Here is a 14,025-nt window from a genome sequence, read left to right on the forward strand (position 1 = left end):
ATGAAGTGAGGAGCTAACTTCAAGAAATCTCATCCAGAAGTTCGTGGAGTGCCCTTACACTTACTGGGAAATGTCTTCATTTCCTGCACTTGGAGGATTGTTGTCTCTTCCTGGAGGAGAGGATTTAGATTTATTCTCCTGGGGAACAAACGATGGACTCAAAGGCTAAAAGCCTAGCGGAAACACATTTTTACTTAATACAAAGAATTTAAAAGGAGCTGCACGCACTGTCTCAGGCGGTGGTGAGCCTGTTTCAAACGGAGGCAGGCTGACTTCCTGAGGAACCAGCCCCTAGGGGCTTCACGCCCTGATCCCGGGTCGCTGGCCGGGGGCGGAGACGGGGACAGCGAACTGAGTGTGCGAGCGCCAGGGGTTCCAGCTGCACGTCCCAGGCTCTCCGGGGCGCTGCAGGGCGGGACAAGGAGAGCTGCGGGGAGAACGCCTGTGGCTGGGTCCGGAGGTGCGGGTGCGGCGCGGGACAAGCGGGAGTCGGGAGCCTACTGCGCCTCGGCCGCGGGCTAACAGTCCGCTGCGGCCCCGGGGGGCCTCTCGAGGCCACGCGGCGGCCTGCACAGGCTCTTCCGCCCCGGGGTCTCCCCTGCTACTCCAGCGGCGGGGCCCCCCGCAATTCTGGGCCTCAAGGTCACGGTGAGCCAGCGCTCGGACGGGGAGGACCTGGGAGCGGGGAGGTTGCGGGAGGGCAGCGAGGGGCCGGCCCGGGAGTCGGTTTGAGGGCGCCCTGATCCCCTCGCCCATCTGGGTTGCTTTCGCTGCAGGGGAGATTCACCGAGTTCCCGCGCAGCGCCGGCCTTCGCAGTTCGACAAAAAAAATCCTGCTGTGGACGGGGCGTTTCAAATCGATGGAGGAGATCCCGCCTCGGATCCCGTAAGTGTGGCGAGCGCTGCGCGAAAGAGAGTCGGTCCCCGGCCGCAAGGGTGAGGGGTCACCCACCTTCCGACCGCGGCCACCTAGGAGCGAAAGCGGCCGCAGTGCCAACACTTAGCAATAGCACCCACCGCACACGGAGTTCACCTACACACACCCGGCCTCCAGTGCGGTGTGTCAAGAGTCAACTAAGCTTTCAGGGAGATTGCAGAAGGTGGGTGAAAACTGAGAGGCTCAGGGGACACCAGCATCGCCCAGATCGCCGGTCCCCAGCAAGCCCCGAACGGGGAGGCAGTGGGGCGCTTGTGCCAAACAGGTCCTCGCAAGCATCTGGATGGCTGCGGGGACGCCAGACGGCAATCCACGCTTTGGCCGGAGGCGCCCCCCTACCCCACCCAAGGAAGGGGTTCCCTGATCTTGGCTTGCGGGGCCGCTGGGCGGGGCCGGGTCTCTGGAAAAAAAGCCGCATCCATGCGGCCTCCTCTTCTGGGGCAGGAGACGCCTGGCGGACGCGTTTCTGCAGCCCTCGAGGCTCCGGGTTTACTCAGGGTGGGACGCGCGGGAGTCAGCACCATGGGCGTCTTCAGCATGCTAAACCCACCAAGACAGAAGATAAAACTCAAGCTGTTAACTCCCCCTCTAGAGTAATGTAACCTGTAAATTAAATGCTCATAATAAGTAAATGTAACTTGTAAAAAAATCTTTCCAAAGTTTCTGTTTCTGCCAAGCCCAAAAACCTTTGCAGCATTTTTACAAGGGATTGGGTAAAAAAGAGAGGGACAGAAACTAAGAATAAAATCAATCTACTACTTTTTAAGTTTACCTTAAAAAAAAATACTAAAGCCATAACGTGAAAGAAGGATTTTAGAGATTCTGTGTATTTGTACAATGTAATGAATGCCTATTAGAATGGATAATGGAAACTGGGCCTATTTTTCTGTTTTTCACATGGTGCCTGTAATGTTATTGTTTATAAACAATTGCAGTTTATCAGTTAGCAGAGCATCTCAGATAGATGGGGGCGGGGTGGGAGAACATGGCGGGAAATGTACACTCAATAATGAATTCTGCAGCATTTTCGTTCTTTTATTGGAGCAAGTCACTAAATGGGAAATGGACATGGAATTTGAAATAACATTGCATTTAAATCCGTTTTCAGTATTTATTCAACTACAGAGGCACTTTCTAAGATTACTTTTCCACGAGATCTATACACTCCAAACTACAGACTTAGCTGAAAGCAAAAATTAGCCTCACAAAAGTCTTTATCATCATAAGCTCTGGTTATCAAATTGTAATTGATGCCGGAAAATTTAATACATTAAATGCCAAACAAAAGTAAAAAATAATTAAAATAAATAAGCCACCACCCTCAATTGGTTTGAATTTTTATTTCCAGTGGCCTAACCAAGTAATCAAGAGTGTAAAGAACCAACATTATTGTATATTGTTTGTCGAGAAAACCTATACCCAGTATTGCATTTAACATAGCTGTATGTGTGAACAGACTCATTTTACAGAAACAATTTAATTTCCCCAAGATCATAGTCAAAAGATGTATTATAAGCAGGAACACTTCACTAAGAACAAGATGCCTATAAAAAGCATTGCAGTTTTGCATTGGAAACAAAAAGTATTTGAGTATTTTTCATTTTATTATTTTTCTATAATTTTTTAAGCATTACTATTTAAGAGAGAGATTCCTGTTAAACTAAGTGTCACACTTACAATGTAAACAGCTTTTACCTTTTAATGGACATATAATGAACAAGTGACCTATAATTTTTGTATCATACACTAATTATGTTTAATAATAACTGTACTTTGTCTTGTTTTTCTCAGTGCTAAACTAATTTGTTATAATAGATTAAAGACAAATGACTAGGTAAAAAAGATCAGAGCCTCTAGGTTCCATCTGGAACGAAAGTTAGCAGCAAATATAATCTAATAATTTCTCCATACTCACTAATTGGACCTGTTTGCAACTAACATCTTAAAACTTACATCATTCTGCCTAAAATCTAAAGAAAATAGGCTACATAGGAGTTTTCTATAGTCTTTCAACCAGTGGAAAAGTTCAAAAGTTTTCCATTTTTAAAAGAAAATGCAACTTTGTCTTTCTGGATTTTTTTTTCAATGCAACTACACTCTATTTAAACTTCACATAGATAGAAAAGACTGCCAATGAATATATTCTTATGAATGAAATTCTTTATGCCTATTTATAAACTGCCACTTCATATTATTGAAAATTGTTAAAGTTTATTTCAACGTAAAAGTTCCACAGGCATGATGGCTTTTGTATCACTACTTTGTAAGTAGTAGTATTAAAATCTTGGACAACATGCGTAAAACTATGAATGAATAAGAATATCTAAAATTTAAGTATATCAAATTTCAGAATAATAATAACATGAAAATGAAGGTCTCTTTTATCTTTTTCTTTGGCAAATTATTGTGATTTTGATCACTTTTTTAAAAAAAATTATTGCAAAAGTCATGAAAGAAATATTTTTCTAACAGACATTCTCACGAACTGGATAATAGTGTCTTTTTGGGGTAGCATGTGAAGGGACAAGAGATTGGGAGGCCAGTGAAAAAAACAAAGTGATAAAAATGAGTTTAAAAAAAAAAACTGTTCAAATGGAAAACAAAGCCTACTTAACAAAGAGGCTAAATATGCTTTGACTCTTCCTTTATCCAACTTAGTGAATAAAAACAATGGAGAGCAAGTTAGCCTCTTTAGTAGTTATATTTTGTGGAATTAGAAACTAATATTCTATACAGTGGTTTCATAATGGCTAACATTAGTTTAAGATCTGAATAAATACTTGTTAATTTGAAATTGGTAAAAATAACCAGCGTGCATTTCAATGTCTTTCACATGAAAATGTCACCGAATGCAGTTTGCATTCAGGGAATTTTTTGGAATGTTTACAAGGAAAATTATCTATCATGCCTGTCAGAAAACCATATTACTTTTACATATTTAACAAAATACACATCTTCGTTTAGGCCAGAAATGATAGTCACTGCAAGAAACAAAGCTCGAGTGAAAGCTTGTTACATAATGATTGGACTCACAATTATCGCCTGCTTTGCTGTGATAGTGTCAGCCAAAAGGGTGAGTACCTCCTTAAAAGAGCAGGTCAGTTAAAAGGGTGAGTACCTCCAAAAGGGTGAGTACCTCTTTTTAAGTACCTCCTTAAAAGAGTATCTCACCAAAAGGGTGAGTACCTCCTTAGACCAAAGGGTGAATTTTAAGAAATGTCATGGACATTGTTCTCGATTCAGGATTACTGCTGTCTTTTAATATAAGAACAATTTTGTCTTTGAGACTTGAAGTCATATATATAAAAAGTACTGGAGACATATTCGTTCATGGAAATTTGAGTCAACAAATCAACACTATATGGCCGGGAGGGACAAATGCTTGTTTCAACTTAAAAACAAAAACAAGACAGTTTACACCCTGGTTAAAATCTGCAGAAGACGGAGAACTTTGTCGTTGAAGGTTATCCAGACTAGGTCATTCATTAAATCAGGAACTCAATTAGCTGTTGCACAGAGATATGAACTAGTTAGAAATGCAAAGGTTGGAAGTGATTGCCAAGGTCATCTCGTGTGTCTGGATCCTGTATGTCAGCCCTTTCCTTGCCATTCCCAATGTATGGTTTCTGTTTAATACCTCTAGAGGGAAATTAAGAGCTGACTACCCTCTAATTTTGTTTTCTGCCTCCCAAAATCCTTCCATCTACTGGTCACTTTTTACCACAAAGAGCAGCCCCACAAGTATTTTGACATTTCTAACACATCCTTAAGAGTATTTGCTTCTTCAGTTTTAACCACTCTAACAACTTCTTTGTACCTTGGAGCTGTTCTCAACACACTCCATTTTAACAGTGCCCCTCCTCATCGTGGCACCTGCAACTGAAGCCATTAGACCTGGATTATAACGTTTTTGGTTATGAACACTGCGTTTCAATAGTGCATACATATCATTCATAATAGTTTGCTTGGCTCCATAAACCTCACTCTCTGGGCATATTTAGCTATTTACTATTCTGCCCACTTCTGTGATTCTGTCCTTTACTCCTCAGGTGCCCAAGTATATCTGAGCCCACTAACTTCACGCAGGGATTAGGACTTACAAGCCTACTGATATTATATAAATGTCTTTTCATTCCTATTAGCCTGGAAAAAAATCTATGCTATGAAATGGTTCTCACCAAATGAGAAATTTTTTAATGTTTACTGGACTCAACACTCAAGCATGTAAATAAATAACTTTGATAATATTATGTTTTTAACCTAACCTTAAATAAATGACTGCCTGCCAAATTGATGATTCTCTAGTTTCTAGGAATATTTTGATGATTAGTGTATTGCCTCAGCTACATCAAAAAGATAAACATTAATTAGACAATTTGTGTACTTAGAATCACTCTCTAATAATTTATTTATAATGGCACTTTAATGTTTTTTAATGGTAATCACAAGTTTCCAAATGAGACATTAAGACCAATTACACTTAATATATATTTTATGAGCAAGTTGGCCTATTAGAGATCTACTGATGTCATCATTTTATTTTCAATACATATGATTTGAATTGAGGGAAAGATTTTTCCATTTCCTATTAAAATTCCATATTTCAAATATAATTCTATTATAAATCAATAGCCAGGGTTTTTCTCTGTGTGAATCTGACACAAAAAGTAGCAACTGAGAATAAATTGAGTTTTATGTATAGCATTAGTTATTGCTGTTTCCTCTTCTCCAAAAGTGTGACAGCAAACATTGATTTTCTATCATTAATACACTAAACACTTTTGAGCACCTGAGACATGCCAGGCACTCTGCATTTTATTATTAGAATATCATGGAATTAAAATACAGGTATTTTGTAGTAGGGAAAATGGAGAGTGGTCAAGTAAACACATAAACTAAAAAGATCTGAGGAATTCTTAGTGCAATGAAGGAAAGGAACAGGATGATAAAATAGTAACACTCTAGGAGAGGCCATTTTTGATGGAGTGGTCAGGCAAGTCCTCTCTGAGGAGGATGAGAATAAGCTAGCCATGAGAAGACCAGGGGAAGGAAAGAACAGCATGTGCAAAGCTTAGAGATGAGAAAGGGTCTGGTGTGTTAAGAAATAAAAAGGAGCTAGTGTGGATGGAGTATAATGAGCAAAGAGAAGATGGTATGAAACAGGGAGAGTCCAGATAGTATCCGGCCTATGGGTCACTGCAAATAGTTCAGGTTTTTAAAAATACATTGGGGAATCCAATGAAGAGTTTTAAGCAAGATATGACAAGATTTAAAAATTTTCACTCTCCTCTTTATTCAAAACCCAGTGAAAGATCAGAAATAAGGTCCCTACTTAAAATAGCAACAAACAAATAAAAAAGCTAAGGCACGTAAGAATGAAATTAAAAATCATGCAATATCTATATAAAGGCAACTTTTAAACACTACCAGTGGTCACAAGAGAAGGTATAACCTAAGAAATTTTTATTTGGAATAGGAAGACTTGACATTTTAAAGACAGCAAACTTCTCTAAGTCTGTAAAGTTGACATGACTGCAATAAAAATAGCAATAGGATTTGTTTTGGTAGACAAACTGAGTCTAAAATTCATATACAAAAATAAGCAAAATATACAAGAAATACTAAAAATAATAGTTCTAAGGGAGGACTAGCTCTAAAATATATTAAAACAAAACAACAACAATAATTAAAACTGCAGTACTGACATACAAATAGGCAACTTAATAGAACTGAATTCACATCACATAAATAACCCACTACATAGGGATTTAATATATGAAATAGTGACTCTGTATATGAGCGGAGAAAGATAAATTAGTCAAGAAATGATATTGGGACATTCCAACTATACTTTCCACATAAAATAAATTGCAGTTGGATATAAGATTTTCACATTAAATGCGAAGCCTTAAAATCACCAAAAGAATATATGAGAGAATTATTTAGAGTAGTTGGGCAGACATTTCTAAATATAAAACAAAACTGAGAAGAAAAGATAGGTAAATTTAATCATATAAATGTATTTAAAATTCTGCTTGGTAAAAAAGTGCCATAAATAAAGTAAAAACACAAATGACAAACTGGGAGAAATACAAAATAGATCACAAACTAAGAGCTAATTTTCTTAAATTATAAGGAGCTGCACTAAATAAAACAGCAACAACCTTTTATTTAAAAAAAAATGGGTAAAAGATACAAAAAGGCAGAGTTTGCAGAAAATGAAATGCACATGCCTCTTAAACACAGGAAGAGAAGTCTAGCCGTCCAACTATTTCATGCTTTCTGTCTCCTCGGACCTTATACTTCCACAGTCCTCCCCATTGATGACCTTTCCTTCCACCTCACTGAGAGAATTGTAGCAGCCCAAGGAGCAGTTTCCAGTCTTATGACACATAATCCTGTATATTTTGCTTTTCTGCCTATTATAAATGATCCTTGCTCCAATCTAGAAGCTCTTATTAATTGTGCAGGAATTCTCAGGTTTCTTTGCTCGTCATTAGTTTTATTTCTTCTCTACTGTATCATTTTTTATCAAAACATAGAAATGTTTCTATTTCCCTCTTCAAAACCAAAAACAAAACTTCTTTTGATATAGCTGCATTTCTCTGTGGCAAACCTTTTCAGTAGACCTGTCTATATACACTGTCTCTGATTTCCTGTCTCATTCCCTGTTTGATCAGGCTCTTGCCTCAAACCCTCCACCAAACTGCTGTTTTCAAGGTCACCAATGATACACTCATCTTGATTGACCTATCAGCATTTGACACAGTTGGTCTGTCCACCTCTTTTTTCTTTAATTTACATAAATTGTGTTTTGCTTGTGTTGTTTTTTCTTTTCTTTTTTCTTTTTTGTCGGCGGGGAGGGGGATGTGGAGGAGGACAGGGTCTCACTCTCACCCAGGCTGGAGTGCAGTGGCACGATCTTGGCTCCCTGCATCCTCTGCCTGCCAGGCTCAAGGGATTCTGCAGGCTCAGCCTCCTAAGTAGCTGGGACCACAGGTATGAATGAGCATGCCTGGCTAATTTTTTTGTATTTTTTGTAGAAATTACTTTTTGCCATGTTACCCAGGCTGGCCTCAAACTCCTAAGCTCAAAGTGATCCTCCTGCCTTGGCCTCTCAAAGTCCTGGGATTACAGGCATGAGTCACTGCATGCATCCAATCAATTGCACTTTGTTTGTGAATGACACAAAAACATTTTCCCTAAAATTGTATTAATATGTATGACACATAATATACCATATTATATATTAACATAATATTTTCATGTAATAACAATATAATTGAAATGCTTTATTATTGTCTATAATTTTGCAATTTTATATTCGTTATAATATTGTAATTGAAAATATGCCACATGTTGTTGGTACATAGATCTAGTAAAAGAAATATCTCTTTAGCTGTGATTACTAAATGGTGGTGCTAATACTTAATTTTATCCACCAACTATGCCAAAGCTTTTGTTGAAATGTGCCCAGTAATTTCTTACCCTCCCTGATGTTCTTCAGCTATTTCATTCTTGCAAAAATAATTGGAAGATATAGTAGTTTTGAATTTTGTACCAAATGGATTCAAAACCCCATAAATTGTTTAGAGACTTTGTTTAAGCTTACAAGATTATCCATATAAGTATTTAAAGATGCCATGTCATTTTCTGGCCAAACAAGAAACCATTCTTATTTATTAATATCTATTCTAACAGTATTGAAATGAATGAAAACAGGCATACCTCAGAGATATTGTGGGTTCAGTTCCAGACAACCACAATAAAGTGAATATTACAGTAAAGTGAGACAGGCCAATTTTTTGATTTCCCAATGCATATAAAAGTTATGTTTACAGTACACAATGAGTTGTAATCTTCTTGCTGGTGGAAGGTCTTGCTTTGATGTTGATGGCTGCTGACAGATCAGGATGGTGGTTGCTGAAGGTTGGGGTGGCTGTGGCAATTTCTTAAAATAAGATGACAATGAAGTTTGCCGTATCAGTTGACTCTTTCTTTCATGAAAGATTTCCATGTAGCATGCAATGCTGTTTAACAGCATTTTCCTCACAGTAGAACTTCTTTCAGATTTGGAGTCAGTTCTCTCAAACCCTGCCACTACTTTATTAACTAAGTTTATGTGATATTCTAAATCCTTTGCTCTAATTTCACCAATGCTCACAACACATTCCCCAGCAGTAGTTTCCATCTCAAGAAACCACTTTCTTTGCTCATTTGTAAGAAGTAACTCATCTTGTGACAGTTTTATCATGAGATTATAGCACTTCAATTTTGTCTTCAGGCTCCACTATTAATTCTAGGTCTATTGCTATTTCCATCACATATGCAGTTACTTCCTCATACTTCCTCCACTGAAGCCTTGAACCCCTCAAAGTTATCTATGAGGATTGGAATCAGCTTTGTCTGAACTCCTATTAATGCTGACCTCCTCCTATGATTCACAAATATTCATAATGGCATCTAGAATGGTGACTCCTTTCCAGAAGGTTTTCAATTTACTTTGCTCAGATCCATCAGAGGAATCACTATCTATGGTAACTATAGCCTTACAAAATGTATTTCTTAAATAACAAGACTTGAAAGTTGAAATGACACCTTTTTCCATGGCTGAAGAATGGATGTTGTATTAGCAGTCATGAAAACATTAACCTCCTTGTAAATATCCATAAGAATTTTTGAGTGACCAGGTGCATTGTCACTGAGAAGTAATATTTTGAAAGGAACCTTTTTTGTTCCTGAGAAGTAAGTCTCAACAGTGAGCTTAAAGTATTCAGAAAGCTATGTAAGCAGATATGCTGTCACCCAGGCTTCATTGTTCCATTCATGGCACAGGCAAAGTAGATTTACTATAATTCTTAAGAGTCCTAGGATTTTCAGAATGGTAATGAGTATTGGCTTCCACTTAAAGTCGTCAGCTGCCAATAGCTCCTAACAAGAGAGTCAGCCTGTCTTTGAAGCTTTAAAGCCAGGCATTGACTTCTCTCTATCTCTGAAAGTTCTAGATGGCATTTTCTTCTAATATGAGGCTATGTTGTCTTCATTGAAAAACTGTTTTTTAGCATAGCCTTCATCAACGATGTTAGCTATAATAGATCTTCTAGATGACTTGCTGTAGCTTCTCTATCAGCACTTGCTGCTTCACCTTGCACTTTTATGTTATGGAGAGAGCTTCTTTCCTTCAGCCTCATGAACCAACCTCTGCTAGCTTCCAACTTGTCTTCTGCTGCTTTCTCACCTCTCTCAGCCTTCACAGAACTGAAGACAGTTAGGGCTTTGCTCTGTATTAGGCTTTGGCTTAAAGGAATGCTGTGGCTGGTTTGATCTTCTTTCCAGACCACTAAAACAGTTTTTATATCAGTAATAAGGCTGTTTTGATTTATTTAGGTGTTCACTGGAGTAGCACTTTTAATTTTCTTCAATAACTTTTCCTTTGCATTCACAACGTGGTCAACTGTTTGGCACAAGACGCCAAGCTTTTGACTTATCTTGGTTTTCAACATGCCTTTTTTCACTAAGCTTAATCATTTCTAGTTTTTTAAAGTGAGAGATGTACAACTCTTTCTTTTACTTGAACATGTAGAGGCCATTGTAGGGCTATTAATTGACCTAATTTCAATATTGTTGCATCTCAAGGAATAGGGAGGCCCAAGCAGAGGGAGAGAAATGGGAGACTGGCTAGTGGGTGATGAGAATACATACAATGTTTATCAATTAAGTTTGCTCTTTTATATGGGCACAACTTGTGGCACCCTAAAACAAGTACAGTAGTACCAACAGCAATCACTGATTACACATGACCATAACAGATGTCATGAAAATGAAAAAGTTTGAAATATTGCAAAACTTAGCAAAATGTGAGAGACATGAAGTGAGCACCTGCTGTTGGAAACATGGAGCCTATAGACTTGTTCCATGCAAGGTTGCCACAAACCTTCAATTTAAATAAAAAGAAGAAAGAAAGAAAGAAAGGCACAATAAAGCAAAGCACAACAAAGTGAGATGTGCTTTTATATTCTTCTGTATTATAGAATGGTCACAGGTTCTTCAAGATATCTCTAACTTCTGACATAGGAATTCTCTATTCCTCAACTATTCTATTAAATGTTAGCAGTTTTTCTTTTTAAGAAAAGATGAAATGTGTTGCTATTGCTTTCTTGACCTCAGTGGACATTGTAGTTCTTATCCTACTTTGAAGACTGTTTATTTAGACTCAATATGACACTACGTTTGGATGCTTGGGTACTGATAAATCTCATTACATTTTGGAGAGGCAGTTGACAATTCTGCTGATTAGCAAATATTTTCTCCTGCCGAATCAGTATCTTCCCTCCCTTGGATTCTGCTCAATCTGAGTTCAATCTACTGGAGCTGCTGAAATATGTCTAGGTTGAGAATATCAGGATTATAAAGGAATTTGGTCTACCTACACCTCAAAGTCACCCCTCTACAGGAATTCTGGCACACAGTAGCCAGTCTCCCCATTCTTCAACCAAGAAAAGAATATTTTTGGCACATAGGGAAATAGCTGGTTATAAATGGATATATGAAAAACACTGGAATAGGCCAATGTGGCATCTTTCACTTACCCTTTGTTGGAGAATGCATACTAGCCATTGTCCTTCCATAAAAATCCTCAGAAGCTCTGAAGTGAGAGCATTGGGAATGAAAATTGTTTATCTTTTATGAAACATTTTCTTCACTTGGTTTCCGTGGTACCACCCTGACGTAGGTTGTCTCTTGGCCACGTCTTCCAAGTTTACTCTGCCAGTTTCTCCTATTCTCCTGGACTTCATAACAGTGGAATCTCCCCATGGATCAGTCTTTAGTCTTTCCATTCTCTATCTATACCCACTCCCTTGATGATCTTACCAAGTCTTCTGGATTTAAATACCTTCTACATTCCAAGGACTCTCAAATTTATATTTCAGCTAATATCTTCCTTCTGCACTTCAAATTCATATAGTCAGTTGCTTACTTAACATTTCCCTTTGGATGTCTAATGATCATCTCAAACTTAGTGTGTCAACAGTTGAACTCTAGATCTTCCCCCATACAACCCTAAGCCACTGCTTTCTGTACTGTCTTCCTCCTCTCAGTTGATATCCACTCTATCTTTCTAGCTGCTCATGGATAAGTCATCAGCAACCCCATTGGCTCCACTTTCAAAATATAGCCAAATTGGAGCACTCCTCAGTATCTCTCCTGACATACCAATATACATCTATTGCCTGGTTGATTGTAATATCTTCTAAATGGTCCCACCACTGTCCCACTTTCCCGTCCCCAATTCATTTTTCATTTTTAATAACAATGCATGTACCTTAAAGAAATTGTGGCAGATGGAGATGGAGAAAAGGTTAGCAAGTTCAGATAAATTTGGAGAAGTAAAAAGAATGGAACTTTGTGGTGAATTCATTGTGGAAGCAGAAAAGAAAATGGAATAAAGAAGTGAAAAGGCCTGGGTTTTTTGACTCGAGCAAGTAGGTGGATGATACTGCCATTTATTGAGATGTGTATGGCTAGGGAAAGACTGGTAGGCAGGGGGAACAAAATATGTCAACTCTCTATTTTGGCTATATTAAGTGTGAGATGCACACTAGGTATCCATCAATATATATTAAATTTTTATTTATTTCCCTAAGGACTTTGTATGCCTTTCAGTTTGAGGACTTACAGCTTTCCTCACTTCTGAAAAAGTCTATGCTGTCATAACTTTGAATATGGCCTCTTTACCCATTCAGTCTATTCTCTCTTCCCATTATTAACATATGTTAGAACTTCTAATTCTATTCTCTCCTGTGTATTTCTATTTGAAATACAAATTTTTCCAGTTTCCAGAGAGTAACAGTTATATATATAATATATAAAACTATATATATATTTATATATTAATATAGTATATTTGTATATATTTACATATATTTATATTATATAAATATATATATAGTTTTATGTATTATATATATAACTATATATATATATTTCTTCCCCCCTCCCCCACAGGCTGTAGAACCACATGAATCCTTAACAAGTTGGAACTTGGCAAAGAAACCTAAGTGGCGTGAAGAAGCTGCACTGGCTGCACAGGCTAAAGCTAAATGATATTATAAGTAACAAAGTGTTCACCTGAATACCATCCCTGTCATCAGCAACAGTAGAAGATGGGAAAAATAGAATATTTACCAAAATATCTGCCATGGTTTTATTTTGGTAACAAGAAGCACAACGTCTTTTTTATTTTTACTTTTTAGTAAACTTTTACTGAAGTATACGATGCATTCAAAAAGTGGACAAAAGTGTATACAGTCTGATAGATATTTATGTCGTGAACACCTGTGTAACAACTGCCAAGGTGAAGATGTAGAATATCGGCAACACCTGAGAGCTTCATTCCTGCCTTTTCTCAGCCATTACCTCCCAAACATAGCAGTTTTTCTGACTTTCATCACCTTTGATTCATTTTGCCTGTTTTTGAACTTTATATAAATGGATTTGTACATTATGCACTTGTTTGTGTGGATTCTTTACTTGACATTAGTTATAAGGTTAACCCACAAATTGTGTGCACCATTAGTTCATCCATTGTTACTGCTGTATTCTGTTGATAAACATACCACAATTTATTTTGATATTTGGCACAGTTTCTGGCCACTACATATAATGCTAAAATGAGCACATTGTGTATGTCATTAAAATTAGGTTGAACTAATCTTTAAGGGCTCATTAAAATCAAAACTAATTTTCAACTAAAATTTCACTGTATTTAGCAACTGGGTAGTACCTCTGATTATTCTTTTCATAGTTTGTAACTAGGTGAAATAGGTTGAATTATTAATTCTAAAACCTATTCCTAAAATAGTAAAGTACTAAAACAGTAATTGTAATAGCAATTTTAAAAACGACAAAAATGTTAGAGAAAGAAAATGGTATACATTAATGATCCTCAAACTTGTTTAGGCCCTAAAATAACTTTTTAAAATTACATATCTCATCCCTGCACATTTTTAACTTCACATTTGTTATTTTTTTAAACCATATATGTAAGTATTATAAAAGATATAACTTCTGGCATATTGTATAGTTCA

General features: G+C 37.6%; 1 protein-coding gene across 1 annotated transcript; it reads left to right on the forward strand.

Moving 5' to 3' along the window:
• Positions 1-311: 311 nt before the first annotated feature.
• FAM162B (family with sequence similarity 162 member B) lies at positions 312-13,442 on the forward strand (the record flags this gene model as incomplete). Its single annotated transcript, XM_021937948.2, is given in 5 exon segments — positions 312-648; positions 777-823; positions 825-886; positions 3,902-4,010; positions 12,944-13,442. Coding segments are annotated over 5 exon segments (654 nt in total), but the record flags the coding sequence as incomplete, so codon positions are not given.
• Positions 13,443-14,025: the final 583 nt, after the last annotated feature.

This window comes from Papio anubis, chromosome 6, assembly GCF_008728515.1.
Source record: "Papio anubis isolate 15944 chromosome 6, Panubis1.0, whole genome shotgun sequence".
In the NCBI taxonomy this organism is placed as follows: Eukaryota; Metazoa; Chordata; class Mammalia; order Primates; family Cercopithecidae; genus Papio; species Papio anubis.